This window comes from Octopus bimaculoides, chromosome 16 (genome assembly GCF_046866305.1).
Source record: "Octopus bimaculoides isolate indiv1 chromosome 16, ASM4686630v1, whole genome shotgun sequence".
Classification (NCBI taxonomy): Eukaryota; Metazoa; Mollusca; class Cephalopoda; order Octopoda; family Octopodidae; genus Octopus; species Octopus bimaculoides.
The window spans coordinates 22,852,585-22,870,096 of NC_142943.1; the positions used below are offsets into that span (position 1 = coordinate 22,852,585).

The 17,512-nt window shown below is 33.2% G+C and overlaps 1 protein-coding gene across 1 annotated transcript in view; it reads right to left on the reverse strand.

The window, feature by feature from the left end:
• Nucleotides 1-12,522: 12,522 nt before the first annotated feature.
• LOC106874496 (pro-neuropeptide Y) overlaps nucleotides 12,523-17,512 on the reverse strand; it is an 8,115-nt gene continuing 3,125 nt past the window's right edge. The window contains exons 2-4 of the mRNA XM_014922241.2: nucleotides 14,966-15,157; nucleotides 13,867-13,940; nucleotides 12,523-12,718 (exon numbers count right to left, since the gene is read on the reverse strand). Coding sequence (XP_014777727.1) covers nucleotides 12,714-12,718; nucleotides 13,867-13,940; nucleotides 14,966-15,141 — 255 coding nt within the window. The 5' untranslated portion in view covers nucleotides 15,142-15,157 and the 3' untranslated portion in view covers nucleotides 12,523-12,713. The remainder of the gene's footprint in view (nucleotides 12,719-13,866; nucleotides 13,941-14,965; nucleotides 15,158-17,512) is intronic.

Here is a 17,512-nt window from a genome sequence, read left to right on the forward strand (position 1 = left end):
CGATCTAGACGACCCGATGCGATTAGTCCAAGTTCACATTGGCACATTCGGGTTGTCTAGTCGATACCTGTCGGACAGCTAAAAGCGTCCGAGCAGGTTGGCGAGGCTCTTGCACCCCCCTCTCCTATCAGATACTCCCGCACCCACCCTATCGATACGTTCGTCTAAGACAGCGTTCCAATCCCCAACTAGCACTAAAGTGCGAGAAGTACCTAGGAAAACCTCCAGACGTTTGAAATAATCCGACTGCCCTGCTCCTGTCGGAGTGTAGGCAGCCAGTAGTCTGAAGGCTGCGCCCTCACTACTATCGACGTCCAAGACCACCAACTTACCTTCTGGATCCAGGAAGATTGCCTTTATTTTCAAATCCAGGCCTTTCCGAAATAGCACTGCAGTACCCCCACCGCCCGCTCCCGTTCGACACGGAGATAGAAAAATCTCGTATTCGCCGAAAAGGGCTGCGAGTTCCTGCGGGTCGGAGAGCCTGGTTTCGCTAATAGCTGCTACATCTACACTGTCGTTCAACAGGTGACCTTGTTTCCAAGGTGACCCGACGCCTCTCACATTTATACTGCCGATTCTGAGAATTACTATGTTTTGAAAAGGAAAGTATTAGAGGAGAAAAAGCTCTACTTACTGCTGTTGTTTTCTGGTGGGGTGGCTCCCCTATGTTTCTGTGTGGGTGTTTCCACTAGATTTCGAAAGAGCTTTTGGGAGAATATCAGGTAGATTGGCAAGTATCATTAAACAATATTAACTAGAATAGATAAGTGTGTGTGTGTGTGGGTGGGGTGGGTGGGTGGGTGGGGGACAGGGATTAGTACATATGCAAATGAAATAAATTGCAAAAAACAAAAGTACTAAGGGAAGATATAAAAATATATTGAGAGAAAGGGAGATGTATGGAAATTTGGAGGAAATGTTGGCCCAATATAAGGTGTGGCATGTAATTATTAGAGGGGATGGTTAAATAATAAATATATATATCAATATAGTGTAAGAGAAGGTGATGTGCAGAGTATTTGATGATTAATAGTAGAATTCCATAGAAAAGCCTAATATATAGAGATATTTAAAAAAAAAGATAGAGATATTAGAAAAAAAAAGGGAAATGATATTAAAGTTAAAGTAAGGCGGGGAGAATATTAAAGATTAATAAAATGGAATTTGGACATGTGTTTACATGAAAAAAACTTTTTCATCCCTAGTATTAACAGAACCTACAAATTTTGTTATTATATCTATAAGATGGGGCTGAAGATAGGATTTTCCAAGATATTGAGTAATCGATATTGTTTCTTTTGAGTTGCCAAAGTTTTTTTAGATAGACCTGTGCTATTCTCTTTTCTAGGGCCATTAAAGAAAGATCTATGATTATTTATTCTTACTTTTATAGAATTCTTCGTACAACCAATGTATATATATTTATAGGAATTATGGGTATTAATGGTTGCTTGGTATACTACCTCTTTCATTTTACAATTTCCATCTACTTCACAAGTATTTGGGTCTCTGCAATTATAATTTAAATTATCAGGTGGTACTATGTTGCTATGGCTACATTTATTAGAGGTAATGGAGTTTTGGTTATTATGATAATAGTAGTTGTTAGTCATAGAATTATTGGAGTTGCTAGGTATATTGGATGATGTTTTTTATTATAGAATAGATCCAGTTTCTTATTGTTAAAGGAAGAGATTATCCTAAAAAGGTTTGGAGAGACTGAAAATCCAAATCAAATTTTTCCGTTTGTTTTCCTGTCTTGTTTTCTTTTCCGTTTGTTTTCCTGTCTTGATTTTTGTCCGCCACTACATTCCTCCATGGCACAGGTTTAATTTGTGTATACAAATTTAATTTGTGGTCCATGGGAAGAGCCGTTTTAACGATGCGTCCTGCCCAACTCTTCGAAACGCCGGTGTTAAAACGGGGGTAGCTGATGAAGGAAAATGTTCTCTATGTGGCTTGTGTGTTTTCTGTACTCTGGTTATTATTATTTCTTGTCTACGTTTTGTTTGCAATGTCCTGTACCCAGATATGCACCTATATATACAGGTAGACGTAGGTATGCATATACTCATTTATTATTTGTTTTTACATGACCGAACGCCAGCGTCACCACTGTTGTAAGTATATATATATATATATATATATATATATATATATATATATATATATATATACACTACACACACACACATATATATACATATATATGTGTAAATATTATATGTGTATACATAATTGTATATATATATATATATATATATATATATATATATATATATATATATATATATATATATATATATATATATATATATAACGATGACCACTAAAGTGGACATTTAATGTGCTAGAAGAAGATCACATGTTGTGTAGACACAACATGTGATATTCCAGCACAGTAAATGTCCACTTTAGTGGTCATCGTTATAAACATATACTTTAATCCCCTAAGATCTCAGATATTTTTTCTGAATCTCTCTGATTCTTTAAATGTGCTAGCTTCCTGGTAATAAATCGATATTAATTAATATCTGATTTTTTACCCTATGTTTTAATTTAAATATATATATATATATATATATATATATATATATATATATATATATATATATATATATATATATATATATATATATATATATATATATAATTTTCCAGTAAATTTTGTAATCGTTACCAATATAGCATAAGACTTCACCCCAAAGGATCATTGAATAGATTCCTTAAGGATCGTTCTCATTGTTTATATTTCCAAGGTTTCAAATTTGTATATTTAAAAAGGATAGAGATTTTCAACACGATCGATTTTTATTCCATTTATTTAATTATTTACCATTCGATGTCAACATTTCTGTGCTCAACTCTATCCAACGACTGATCCGTTGGATGTCTGACGTTTGGTACTTCCTCAGGAATGGCTTCCATTAGAACAAATGACCAAAAAACACAATTATCGATCAGAACAGATTATTAAAAATTATTTAACTATACCGTTCTTTCCGCCATGCTGTCTTGATTATATTTTGATTTTGATATACAGGGGAGGTAACTCCTTAATCTTTTCTATTGTTACCGCTCTCCTGTGAATGTCTACTAGATTAATTTATTTTATTTATTTATTTATTAATTTATTTATTTATTGATTTATTAATTTATTTATTAATGACTATTGATTATCCCCGATAGGTAGATTATTTTTGTTGCCCCTGGGAGGCTATCACTGCTATTATTTTATTTTACATTAATACTGTGTCTCATTATTGGGCTAAGAGAATTTTATCCAGAAATCATTATACAATCTACACTTATAGGCTGCACAGACTATAGTGCTGCAACCTAGGGTTGGTCTGCACTATTACAGGTTAACTCCTATTAATGGATAATTTGGGGTTCGAAGTGAGATATTTTTTAACTGACCCATTAACTATAGTAATCCCTTCCTTAAATTAGAGCAACGGTGACTTTCTGGTTATAGTCAGGTATCCATTGTAATCTAACTTTATTTTCTAATTCCACTAAGGTTCAAGTGCATCTCCAAACTTCCACTAGTATTTTATGCATCAGTCCACCTAATTACATGACCTAACTTTGTCTTATAATTTAGCATGTATTTATATATACCTACACACACACACACACATATACACATATACATATACACACACACACATATACATATATATACACATACATATACACACACACACACACACACACACACACACACACACACACACACACACACACACACACACACACACACACACACACACACACACACATATATATATATATATATAATTAACATAATATGGTAAAAATGCGATATTGATTAATATCAATTTAATACCAGGAAACTAGCACATTAAAAGAATCAGAAGGTTCAGGAAAAAATTTTTTGGGGAGATCCTAAAAAGATTATAGTACTTGTGTATATAAAATTGACCAGTAACTTCTAGCATATTGACAGACCAGTTACTGGTCAATCTTATATATATATATATATATATATATATATATATATATATATATATATATATATATATATATATATATATATATATATGTATATATACACATGTACATACATATACGCATATCCTATAGCAACCCTTATGCTAATGCTATCATTGAACTCTATACCGTATCATTTAAACCAACGAAAAGTGCTCCTTAAGATGTGTGTACATTTCAGAGGATTATTCGTTAATTTGTTAATCAATTTACCCTTAGAGAAGAGTATGCAGTAGAGTTCTGTCGTACAGAGCGAACAGTACTTTCTTCCTCTCTCGTATGGCATTGATCTTGCTACTATGGACCATTCTAACGAATACGGCTTATTATTTTCTTTGAGTTCCCAGATGTATTTGCTAAGACTAGTGCTTGCTATTTTCCTTCTATCTCTAAACGTCGTGAAGTGATTAGATATTCTCCTACATACCTGTCCTGACGTGCAACCAATGTATTTCGTGGTGCCTGTTTGGGTCTTTACCTGACATTGATATACTATATTTTTGACTTTCGCGTTGGGTCCTTCAAATTTTAATCTCCTAGGGTTTACTTCATTTACTGTGATTATGTTCTTACTCTTACAGACCTTACCCCTATTATTAATAGTACCTCCATTATTATTATTATTATTATTATTATTATTATTATTATTATTATTATTATTATTATTATTATTATTATCATCATTGTTATTATCATTCTTTTTATTATTATTATTGCTATTTATATCATTGTTCAAATTCTCATTCCCCCTGTTTCTTTAGACTTAAGTATTTTAAGGCTATGCGCTGCTATTATTTGTGCTATGTTCCTAGTATTTGAAAACCCAAACCTAATTATGTGCGTATTGATAATTTTACCATAGTGTGAGCTCCTTCGGAAGTGCCTACCTATCACCTCTCTAAACTTTGCTATCAGATTACTCTTGATATTTCTCCCAAATGGGATTATGAACCAGACTTTATTATCCTTATTATTATCATCATGGTTATTAATATCGTTTTTAAAAAAATTTAAATTGCTTATGTTATGTTTAGTTAATGGGTCAGTTAAAAATATCTCACTTCGAACCCCAAATTATCCATTAATAGGAGTTAACCTGTAATAGTGCAGACCAACCCTAGGTATCGGCACTATAGTCTGTGCAGCCTATAAGTGTAGATTGTATAAGTTTCAATATAGGATTATTATTAATAATAATAATAATAATAATAATAATAATAAGAAGAAGAAGAACAACAACAACAACAATAATAATAGTAGGAGAAGAGTTTGTGAGCGCACACAATAGTAAGGATGGAAGTAGACCATATAGAAAGAATTGTAATAAAGATGTAAGCGACGGCTGGGAATTTGCTACCCAGACCTAGGAACAACTCAGTATAGATTGGATATAAAGAAGAGAAGTGGAACGGGTAATACAGTACAGTACAATACAGCCAATTGTTAGATCTCTAAACAGAATATAAGTGCATGACTCAACCATGATAAGGGTAGATATTAAATTAAAATAGGAACTGGGAATAAGATAACAAACTGGGGATTTTAGTATGAAGAGATGAGGTTCAAATCTTAGTATAAAACCCATAGAATATAATGGTAATAGCAAATAATGATAATATATTGAAATATTATTGAATATATCAGTGATGGAGCTTGAAAAGATTCCTAGGAGCAATGATTTCTGGATAAAATTCTCTTAGCCCAATAATGAGACACAGTATTAATGTAAAATAAAATAATAGCAGTGATAGCCTCCCAGGGGCAACAAAAATAATCTACCTATCGGGGATAATCAATAGTCATTAATAAATAAATAAATAAAATAAATTAATCTAGTAGACATTCACAGGAGAGCGGTAACAATAGAAAAGATTAAGGAGTTACCTCCCCTGTATATCATAATCGAAATATAATCAAAACAGCATGGCGGAAATAACGGTATAGTTAAATAATTTTTAATAATCTGTTCTGATCGATAATTGTGCTTTTTGGTCATTTGTTCTAATGGAAGCCATTCCTGAGAAAGTGCCAAACGTCAGACATCCAACGGATCAGTCGTTGGATAGAGTTGAGCACAGAAATGTTGACATCGAATGGTAAATAATTAAATAAATGGAATAAAAATCGATCGTGTTGAAAATCTCTATCCTTTTTGAAATAAATTTATATATATATATATATATATATATATATATATATATATATATATATATATATATACACACATATATATATATATATATATATATATATATATATATATATATATATATATATATATATATATATAAAGAAACGGAACAAAAACGTAACGGACTACAATGCAATCATACGGACAGAAAGACGATACAAAGACGGACAGGAAAACCAGGATGGAAATTCCTGGCTTTCTATCCTTCAGTCAAGCTTCCAATCATATTACAATTTTGGCCTGTTACAATTGGTAGGTCCCAAAAATCTAAGCTAAGAGCATTCAATTTTTGGAAGAAAGAATATGTGCGACAACACGGACTAAAAAAAAACGAAAAAAAAAAACGAGAAAACGGAGAAAATGTTACACGATTACAAATACAAACAACAAGTATTTTTCTACTAAAAGGGCAAGTTAAATTAAGCTGGCATGGGAAATGGAAGCCTTGCGGCAACAAACATAGAAAGTCAGGAGACAGGAAACTAAGGTGTCGTGCGAGCGACACGTGGGAGGAACAGTGAGAAGTAGGGAGCAGAGGGATTGAAGAATTAGGGAAGGAACTAGAGAGAGAAGAGGAGGGAGAGAGAGGGGCAGAGGGGAAGGTACAAGGGAGATAACAGGAAAGTAGAGGGTTAAAGAAAGAATGCCAAGAAAGTGAGAAGGGGAACGAAAAAAAGAAAAGGAGAAAGAAAGAAGAAAGTTGTACAGAATAAGATGTATACTTACAAGCTGAGCAAAAGGTGCACGTACGCCGCTATAAGTGTATATAAAACCAAAAAACGGAACAAGGACGTAACGGACGACAATGCAAACATACGGACAGAAGGACGGTACAAAGACGGACAGGAAAACCAGGACGGAACATTCGTGGTTTTCTATAAACCAACAATAATAGTAAGGATTATTACGAAGTTGTATAGCATTATCTTTAATTCTTTTAATATATAACAGCTTTACATAGACCTACACATGTTTCAACTGCACCGATTAGTAACCGTTTTCAATTGCAACCCTACTATAAAATCGGTGTAGTTTCTTCAGGGTCTTTACCTAACATTCTTCAATTTAACAGTTTAAAGTTCTTCGTTTATCTACTCTGCGTGGTATGTCCGTTAAGTTAGTCGCGAACAATTTCCATTTCAAGTTTTGATTGGATAATCACTTATAGTCCATTATTTCAAACCAATCTGTAGTTTAAATGTTTATTGCTCATTTATACTGGGCAAATGTGAATTTCCTCATGTGCAAGCATCTCAAAGCTTGTTCCTGTCTAGAATTTACTACATTATCCTTGGATGTAAAAACTGGTAAAATTCTTCTAAACACAAGTTACATTTTTTTAATCCCAAGTTTGTTCGGTGTTGTAGTACAAATAAATTCCCAATTGATAGTATAGTCTTTGTATCTGTCTTTAATACACCAGATTAATTTGCTAAGACTTGTTTTGGAATCTTTATTTTTATCTCTGAATAAACTCAAATAGTTTGCCAGTCTCCTCTTGAAAATTAATGATGTCCCACCGATGTAAAAGTATATATATATATATATATATATATATATATATATATATATATATATATATATATACACATATATATATATATATATATATATATATATATATATATATATATATATATATATAAAGAAACGGAACAAAAACGTAACGGACTACAATGCAATCATACGGACAGAAAGACGATACAAAGACGGACAGGAAAACCAGGATGGAAATTCCTGGCTTTCTATCCTTCAGTCAAGCTTCCAATCATATTACAATTTTGGCCTGTTACAATTGGTAGGTCCCAAAAATCTAAGCTAAGAGCATTCAATTTTTGGAAGAAAGAATATGTGCGACAACACGGACTAAAAAAAAACGAAAAAAAAAAACGAGAAAACGGAGAAAATGTTACACGATTACAAATACAAACAACAAGTATTTTTCTACTAAAAGGGCAAGTTAAATTAAGCTGGCATGGGAAATGGAAGCCTTGCGGCAACAAACATAGAAAGTCAGGAGACAGGAAACTAAGGTGTCGTGCGAGCGACACGTGGGAGGAACAGTGAGAAGTAGGGAGCAGAGGGATTGAAGAATTAGGGAAGGAACTAGAGAGAGAAGAGGAGGGAGAGAGAGGGGCAGAGAAAGAGGGGCAGAGGGGAAGGTACAAGGGAGATAACAGGAAAGTAGAGGGTTAAAGAAAGAATGCCAAGAAAGTGAGAAGGGGAACGAAAAAAAGAAAAGGAGAAAGAAAGAAGAAAGTCGTACAGAATAAGATGTATACTTACAAGCTGAGCAAAAGGTGCACGTACGCCGCTATAAGTGTATATAAAACCAAAAAACGGAACAAGGACGTAACGGACGACAATGCAAACATACGGACAGAAGGACGGTACAAAGACGGACAGGAAAACCAGGACGGAACATTCGTGGTTTTCTATAAACCAACAATAATAGTAAGGATTATTACGAAGTTGTATAGCATTATCTTTAATTCTTTTAATATATAACAGCTTTACATAGACCTACACATGTTTCAACTGCACCGATTAGTAACCGTTTTCAATTGCAACCCTACTATAAAATCGGTGTAGTTTCTTCAGGGTCTTTACCTAACATTCTTCAATTTAACAGTTTAAAGTTCTTCGTTTATCTACTCTGCGTGGTATGTCCGTTAAGTTAGTCGCGAACAATTTCCATTTCAAGTTTTGATTGGATAATCACTTATAGTCCATTATTTCAAACCAATCTGTAGTTTAAATGTTTATTGCTCATTTATACTGGGCAAATGTGAATTTCCTCATGTGCAAGCATCTCAAAGCTTGTTCCTGTCTAGAATTTACTACATTATCCTTGGATGTAAAAACTGGTAAAATTCTTCTAAACACAAGTTACATTTTTTTAATCCCAAGTTTGTTCGGTGTTGTAGTACAAATAAATTCCCAATTGATAGTATAGTCTTTGTATCTGTCTTTAATACACCAGATTAATTTGCTAAGACTTGTTTTGGAATCTTTATTTTTATCTCTGAATAAACTCAAATAGTTTGCCAGTCTCCTCTTGAAAATTAATGATGTCCCACCGATGTAAAAGTATATATATATATATATATATATATATATATATATATATATATATATATATATATATATATATATATATATATATATATATATATACAATCAATTCAAATGAACAATCTATTTAAATAAACGAATAAATTAACGGGCAACAAGTGGACGTGCACAAGAAATGTATTAGCTTGACGCTCGGTAAAAAGAGACAGTTTGACGTTTCGAGGTTAGCACTTCGTCGGAAAGGAGAAAGGAAAAAGTCTAAAGAAGGAAAAGAAATCGGCAACAGAACGTGTGTAATTACATTGCTATGTGCTCGCGCGCGCGTGAGTAGTATAGTATTTATATATGTGTGCATGTGCGTGTATATATGCATATATATTTATGTATATATGTGTTATGTATAAGTGTGTATATACAATACACACACGGACACACACACACACACAGACACTCTTTCTCTTCCTCCCTTTTTGTCTCCCCCTCTCTCCCTAACACACTCATTACATAGAGACGTGTGAGTACACGTCATTAATAAGATCCAGAAAGCCGAACTGCAAGAGTTATTCTCAGTTATTCTCGCTAGCCGTTGCGCGGACGATCTTTCGTCTCCATCCGTTTCAAATACGGTATGTCTATATTGTATGTCGGGCGAAAACTGCAGTGATTTGCCAGTGAACAGTATATATATATATATATATATATATATATATATATATATATATGTTGAAAGATAGCTATTTTGTTCTATTTTGATTTAATACATGCTTCAGTTTGTGTGTGTGTGTGTGTGTTTGTGTGTGTGTAGGTACAGACGTGGCTGTGTGGTGAGAAGCTTGCTTCCCAACCATATGCTTCTGGTTTCAGTCCCACTGCGTGACACCTTGGTTAACTGTCTTCTACTCTAGGTTCAGGTCGACCAAAGTCTTGTGAGTGTATTTGGTAGACGGAAACTGAAAGAAGCCCGTCATATATGAATATATCTATGAATACCTATGTGTATATCTATGTATGTGTGTCTTTGTGTCTGTGTTAGTCCCGGCATCACCACTTGACAATCGGTGTTGGTGTGCTTACGTTCCCGTAACTTGGCGGTTTGGCAAAAGAGACCGATAGAATAAGTGCTGGGCTTTGAAAAATAAGTCCTGGGGTGAGGTCGACGTGTTGACTACAATCCTTCAAGACGGTGCTCCAGCATGACCGCAGTCAAATAACTGAAATAGGTAAAAGAATAAAAGAAGATATACATATGTATAACATTTCTTCATCTACTTAACAATTCCTTTGACCGTGATCCACATCAAATTATCCAGTGGGAATCGACAACTATGTCTTTGGAGAAATAATTTTTCTTGTTCAAACAATATGTTTGTTAAATTGGTCGTTATGGGCCGTATATCATAGCTGTGAAGGTCAGTAGAGAATATACAATAGAAAAAATCATTTCTACAATACGCACAAGGCCTGAAATTTTTAGTGGATAGGTCGAGTTGATTAAATCGTCTACGGTGTTAAACTGCTATCTTAATTTATCGACCCCGAAGGGATGAAAGGCAAAATCGACACTCTTTCTCTTCCTCTCTTTTTGTCTCCCCCTCTCTCTCTAACACACTCATGTACATAGAGACGTGTGAGTACACGTCATTAATAAGATCCAGAAAGCCGAACTGCAAGAGTTATTCTCAGTTATTCTCGCTAGCCGTTGCGCGGACGATTTTTCGTCTCCATCCGTTTCAAATACGGTATGTCTATATTGTATGTCGGGCGAAAACTGCAGTGATTTGCCAGTGAACAGTATATATATATATATATATATATATATATATATATATATATATATATATATATATATATATATATATATATATATATATATATATGTTGAAAGATAGCTATTTTGTTCTATTTTGATTTAATACATGCTTCAGTTTGTGTGTGTGTGTGTGTGTGTGTAGGTACAGACGTGGCTGTGTGGTGAGAAGCTTGCTTCCCAACCATATGCTTCTGGTTTCAGTCCCACTGCGTTACACCTTGGTTAACTGTCTTCTACTCTAGGTTCAGGTCGACCAAAGTCTTGTGAGTGTATTTGGTAGACGGAAACTGAAAGAAGCCCGTCATATATGAATATATCTATGAATACCTATGTGTATATCTATGTATGTGTGTCTTTGTGTCTGTGTTAGTCCCGGCATCACCACTTGACAATCGGTGTTGGTGTGCTTACGTTCCCGTAACTTGGCGGTTTGGCAAAAGAGACCGATAGAATAAGTGCTGGGCTTTGAAAAATAAGTCCTGGGGTGAGGTCGACGTGTTGACTACAATCCTTCAAGACGGTGCTCCAGCATGACCGCAGTCAAATAACTGAAATAGGTAAAAGAATAAAAGAAGATATACATATGTATAACATTTCTTCATCTACTTAACAATTCCTTTGACCGTGATCCACATCAAATTATCCAGTGGGAATCGACAACTATGTCTTTGGAGAAATAATTTTTCTTGTTCAAACAATATGTTTGTTAAATTGGTCGTTATGGACGTTTCATAAAATGCACTTGGCCGTATATCCTAGCTGTGAAGGTCAGTAGAGAATATACAATAGAAAAAAATCATTTCTACAATACGCACAAGGCCTGAAATTTTTAGTGGATAGGTCGAGTTGATTAAATCGTCTACGGTGTTAAACTGCTATCTTAATTTATCGACCCCGAAGGGATGAAAGGCAAAATCGACCTCAGTGATATTTGAACTCAGAACGTGAAGAGCCGGAATAAATTCTGCTCTGCATTTTGTCTGGTGCGGTAAAGATTCTGCCTTTTAATAGAAAATAATAAAGCAGAGAACGTCAAAGTAGATTGAACTCTTAATAAAATATTGTTTCTCCATTAGACAGCACGATAACATTTCTATGTTGAATCAATGTATATTTCGTTATGAAAAACAAGCGCATAGATGTTGTTTTTAAGTTTGAAATTCGTTAATATCGGTCTGTTTGGATTTAATTTTCACTATGAATGTAATGCTCATTTTGAAAAAATTAACCGTAGTTTTCTATTAATCGAATGAAAGCATGTGAAGATGTAATTTGGAGATACCCACAACTCTGAACGTACATAATAAAAGTGAAAATATTTTGGAAAGAAGCCTTACTTAACATATTTTCATGCTTATCATAATATTTGGAAGAAAAAAAGCAAGTATTGTGGCAATGTAGAAAACAAAATACTAGAACAAAACAGTTTAATATTTTATGTACATATTTTATTCGTGATCACCATAGAGATCAAAACAATTAGGAAGTGCTTGTTTTATATTTAAAATGATTAAGAAAAACAGTTTGTTCAGAAAATAGCGGCATCTGTATGGAAAAGCAATATGGTTTTATTTCCATCTATTGCTGTTGAGATAAGTTTCTAAGATTCCTTTTTGATTATTCTGAAAGAAACAAATAAAATATAATTTTAACTCCGTTCTCAAATTGGCTAAATATATTTTATATCAAATATTAATTCAAAACTATTTTGTATAATCATTTTTTCTACAATATGATACAGATTTTCAAATAAAAAAGAAAAAAAACCCAGGATGACTATACTACCTTAACAATGAAAATTGATATTAAATAATCTGGGTGTTAACATTGCTATAATGTACTATAGAACAAATCTATATATTTTTTCAGCCAACGCTATGTGTTATCATGATTGCAAACAATCCGTTTGTAGAAAACTGTATGCAGACATTTTGACTCTTTTTGAAATGTTCAGTACTCTACTGGTAAAAACCTCAAAACAAGTCGAATTGTATGTATAGCTGCTCTCCATTTTACTGTCCACACACCTATCGTATAAATGAAATGTTTACAATCGTCCTAGTATATAATGTTGGTTAAAAAGCCGATAGATATGATAGTACATTATTACAATTAATATTCACTCAGCTGGATCTTTTTGTCTACGTTGATTTTCTTTTGTTTAGCCGATTCTGAAAGCGAAGTTACTTCTAACTGGATTTGAAATTAGAACAAAATCAAAAATGTTAATTAGCACACTAACATTTCTGTCAACATGATACTGTAAACTGCATCGTTTTCAAATTCTGTAATATAGTGATTTTTAACACAGGTACAAGGCCTCATGTTGGAACAGTACTGTCTTAAGGCGAGGACACAGCTAAAGGTTGTCTGCGTGTTCTGCGGGTCTAAGGGCCCATTGCTAATCTACTTATGCTTTGACTTTGCACGTGGGGGATGCTTGTGCATTGCTTTATTCTGAAGCTTATAATACTGTAATACAACCCTGATTTAGGGATGGGTACAGTTAGTTATATTGACGTCACTATTCTACTAGCTTCGAATGGGCAGGTTTAACTATGGACCTTAAAGTGAATAGTTACGTCTACTGAGTTAGGTTTAGTTATCCAACGGTTTATCGTTGTAAATATTGTAAGCTTATATAATTAATCACTAACTAGTAGATGAAGATTTTGAAAGTAATATTGTAAAATGTTGTGTGATGTAATAAATAAAATTTAACCACAAGATGATTTTAAAGCAAAATATATAAATATATAAACTATATTACCGTCATTTCTTTTGGCAGTCAGTGCTTCAGCGAAAGTATTAGAAGCAGCTCTTTTGCTGACACTGCGTCCAAATCTTAATTAAAAGAGAAGATAATTTTTACATTAGCATAGTCATCGAAGTTACAAATACAAAATAGATTTTCTACTTCACAATTGTTGTTTTTGCAGAATCCTTTTACATGAATATCTGGTCAATATTAATGATTAAATTTTGTATAAAATACGAATGAAAAATAGGCTGGAAAAAATAGTGAAGACAGCTGTAACATTTTAATGCTTCACTGCAAGAATAACGCCACCTCAATAAGTGAAGCGATATTGACTATGCGATACTGAAATAATACTAATATGCTGGAATTTGAAAGGATTTGGGGTTATATTTTAAGGAATTTGACAACTGGGCGACAGTATAATAGGTGTATCTTAGATTGAATGGATTAGATAATCACAACTGGAACGTCTGTATGGGCTAATCTGGAACTAAACAAAAAGCAATTATACGTCTCAAATCATTCCAATGGCCTAATCGGCTGATATTTGGCCAGGATAATTGTCATTTATCTAGCTAGCTCTCATCCTGTTATGCCAGTTGTCCTGAAACATTTGAGTTACTTAATGATGTTTTAGTAATTATTCAACTTGAATTAGCTAGATGTTACCACAATCATTTTTACGTTCAAAATATCAGAGATAATATTAGTAATTAGATATAGTCGAAGATAGATATTATTTTAAGTTTATAAATTCAATATACTGGCTTCTTAATATTAGGTACGAAAACTCCATAATTTCGATGGGGGTGGTGATCATATGTTCTCATGATTTTCACAAAAACTTTAGCATGATTGCTTCCACTAAAAGCTGTAATGTAAACTCACAACAAACAGACTCTTCTTACTGCGAGAATACATTTTTGCTCCGGAGCGCTCTCAGTACTAGCAAAGTTGAATAGCTTTTCCAAGAGACTTGTATACAAGTTTAAGACTCGCAACCACTGTACATGTCTAAACATTTTATTTATATTAAAGTCTCAACTGTACTTGTGATACTTGAAATTTTGTTTCGAAGAAAATTTTAACAATAATAGTAACATTTTACCTGGGTCGACCAACAATGGCATAGTATTCATTGAGGGCTTTAAGATACTTTCTAAGCTCTTCGGGACTTCTGAATTCAGAGGGACGGTTGGGAGGTGCAAGCATACTTTCCTGGCAGGAAACCTGCATAGCAAACATAATCCCAACCAATAGAAGAGTGATGATGATTTTCTGCATTTTGATTTGTTGAAATCTGTAAATCAAAAGATGGAAAGAAAACTGAAAATATATATTAGATAGAAATTTAATTATATTCAATTTTATTGATTTCTGTATGCGCGTAACGACGCAAAATTTTGAAAAATGAGGATCTTGTTGACCCTGTTGCGGTATAAATTTTCCTGATAGTAAGAACATGTTGCTTTCAAAATTCCTAATTGTTACGAGATATAATTAATAAGCATTATTCACTTATCACAGAGAATGATCGATTCCCAAATGTTTGCATTCAAATAGTGAATCCTCCTTAAATAATTTAAGGATTCAATTTCCAATGCTCTTTTCTGAATTATTTATTATATTGTAGTTTTATTTAATGATATTTTCGTTAATATATTTACAATATGAAAATATCCATTTGTATAATATATATTCATTTAAGAAAACTTAACTAATCACCTTTTTACTCTTTCATTGAAAATATTGATTTTAAGTTCCATATCGCATTTTGTGAAGAATGTCGTTGGCTAGAGATTTTTTTAAGAGTCCATTGCTTGTTCATTATATTATGACAGAAACACTGATATCGTGCCCTAAGTGCAACTCTGAACTCAGGGATATTGTTATAAAAAAACAACTTGGATTTATTCCCCAAAAAATTTACTGCATGAACCAATCTCCTTTCTTGCAAAGTTGGACTTGTGCAAGTATGGAAGCAACTATAGCCATGTGTGGTCAAGAGGCTGGCTTTGAAGCCACGTAGTCTGGGCTCTATTTGAGGTTACTTTTTGGTTTGAAAACACCGTTTTCGGGTTTTCGTACAGTTTTTCTACAAATTCCAGTCACAGAACACTGGTTACATACGACGGAAACAATTTTTCTAAGGTGCCGAACAGTTGGATCGAACTTTGATTACATTTTCGGGAAGCCAGTCTCTTAATTACATAGTTGTTTCTGAGTTTATACCTGCAGAAATTGATCTTTGCGAGAGAGTAAATCCAGTTTGATTTAAAGTATACTTTAGAATACATTTACAGTCTCTGCGGTCACATGCAACAGGTGCTCATTCCTAAAGAGATGCAGAAAAAAGTGCAACCAGCCAAACTGATCCCTCTTTTCTGCTCTTAAAGAAACTATGTAAAAGAGATGGTTATTCACAATTTGAATTTAGTTTATTTACGATCGCAGTGTCGGCCAAGAATGTAGATTTACTATAAGGTACGTTACAATATTAAAACATCGTGTAACGCATCAATAATTTGTTTATGAAATAAATACCAGTGCATAACGAAAAATGTATTTATCGACCAAAATTCGAAAGATATGTACAAAACTAAGTATTGTTTGTCAACCCACATACTTTGTGAGCGCTATTGTTTCTAAAAGATCTAAAAGATCTAAAACCAACACGTTCTTATTTAAGCCAATTAAAACAACATTCATTATAAATTTATAAGAGGTTTTGCACTGGTTTCCAGAACGCGTTGAAATTCACTTGTTCTGGTTTTAGGTTGGAAGTTGTATGGTGTGAGATATATGCCAATAAGATTATGAAAATATTCAAACTCATTTTGTTCTCTTATTTCGGTATTATATTTCTTTTTTTTATCATTTAATGCAATATTTCCATTATTATTTAAGATTATTTCGACTTGTTAGTATATTTGAAAGTTTAAAAATTAAGTAAGATATTTGCATGTCATTTTGCTTTCGCATTATTCGATTAGTTGAATGCTCCCCAAAGTTTGTAAAATAACTGCTTTCTAAATAAGAAAGAATATGTAAATTATAAATTTACAATATATGAAGTCAAGAAGTTCGTACTTAGCGCAAGGTCATTATTAACATAGCTCCAATCGGAAATCTAGAGGTACTGTACCTCTATTCTGCGACATTTGCCTAATGTTATACAAATAATTCGGAAAGCTTGTTAATTTTGATGTTGAGAAAATCAATCCACTTTGAATGGTTCACATTAACTCTCGATGCCACTCATTAGGCAGTTAAACCTGGTTCTTGTCATAGAAATAAATTAAAAGAGACGTTAACTTTAAGGATACAAATTAATAAACTCATTCAACAGTATAAAAATATGAAATAGAAATAGTAATGTGAAATAGAATTCGGAATGAAACGATCACAAATAGAAGTGAGTGTTGTATATTGTAAATTTGCAGTCCAAAATATTATCAACATATTGTTACATTTTCCTTTACTACTTTATTTGATTGGGTTAGTCAAAGATCGATCCCAGCTCATATTTTAAGTCAAGCAGTTACTATATCTTTCTAAACCATGCTCACCGACTGTATTCTTTGTTATTCACCTGCTACGTCTACCTTTTGAGTTGTTATCTATTATTTAGCAACTGTAAGGCGGCGAGCTGGCA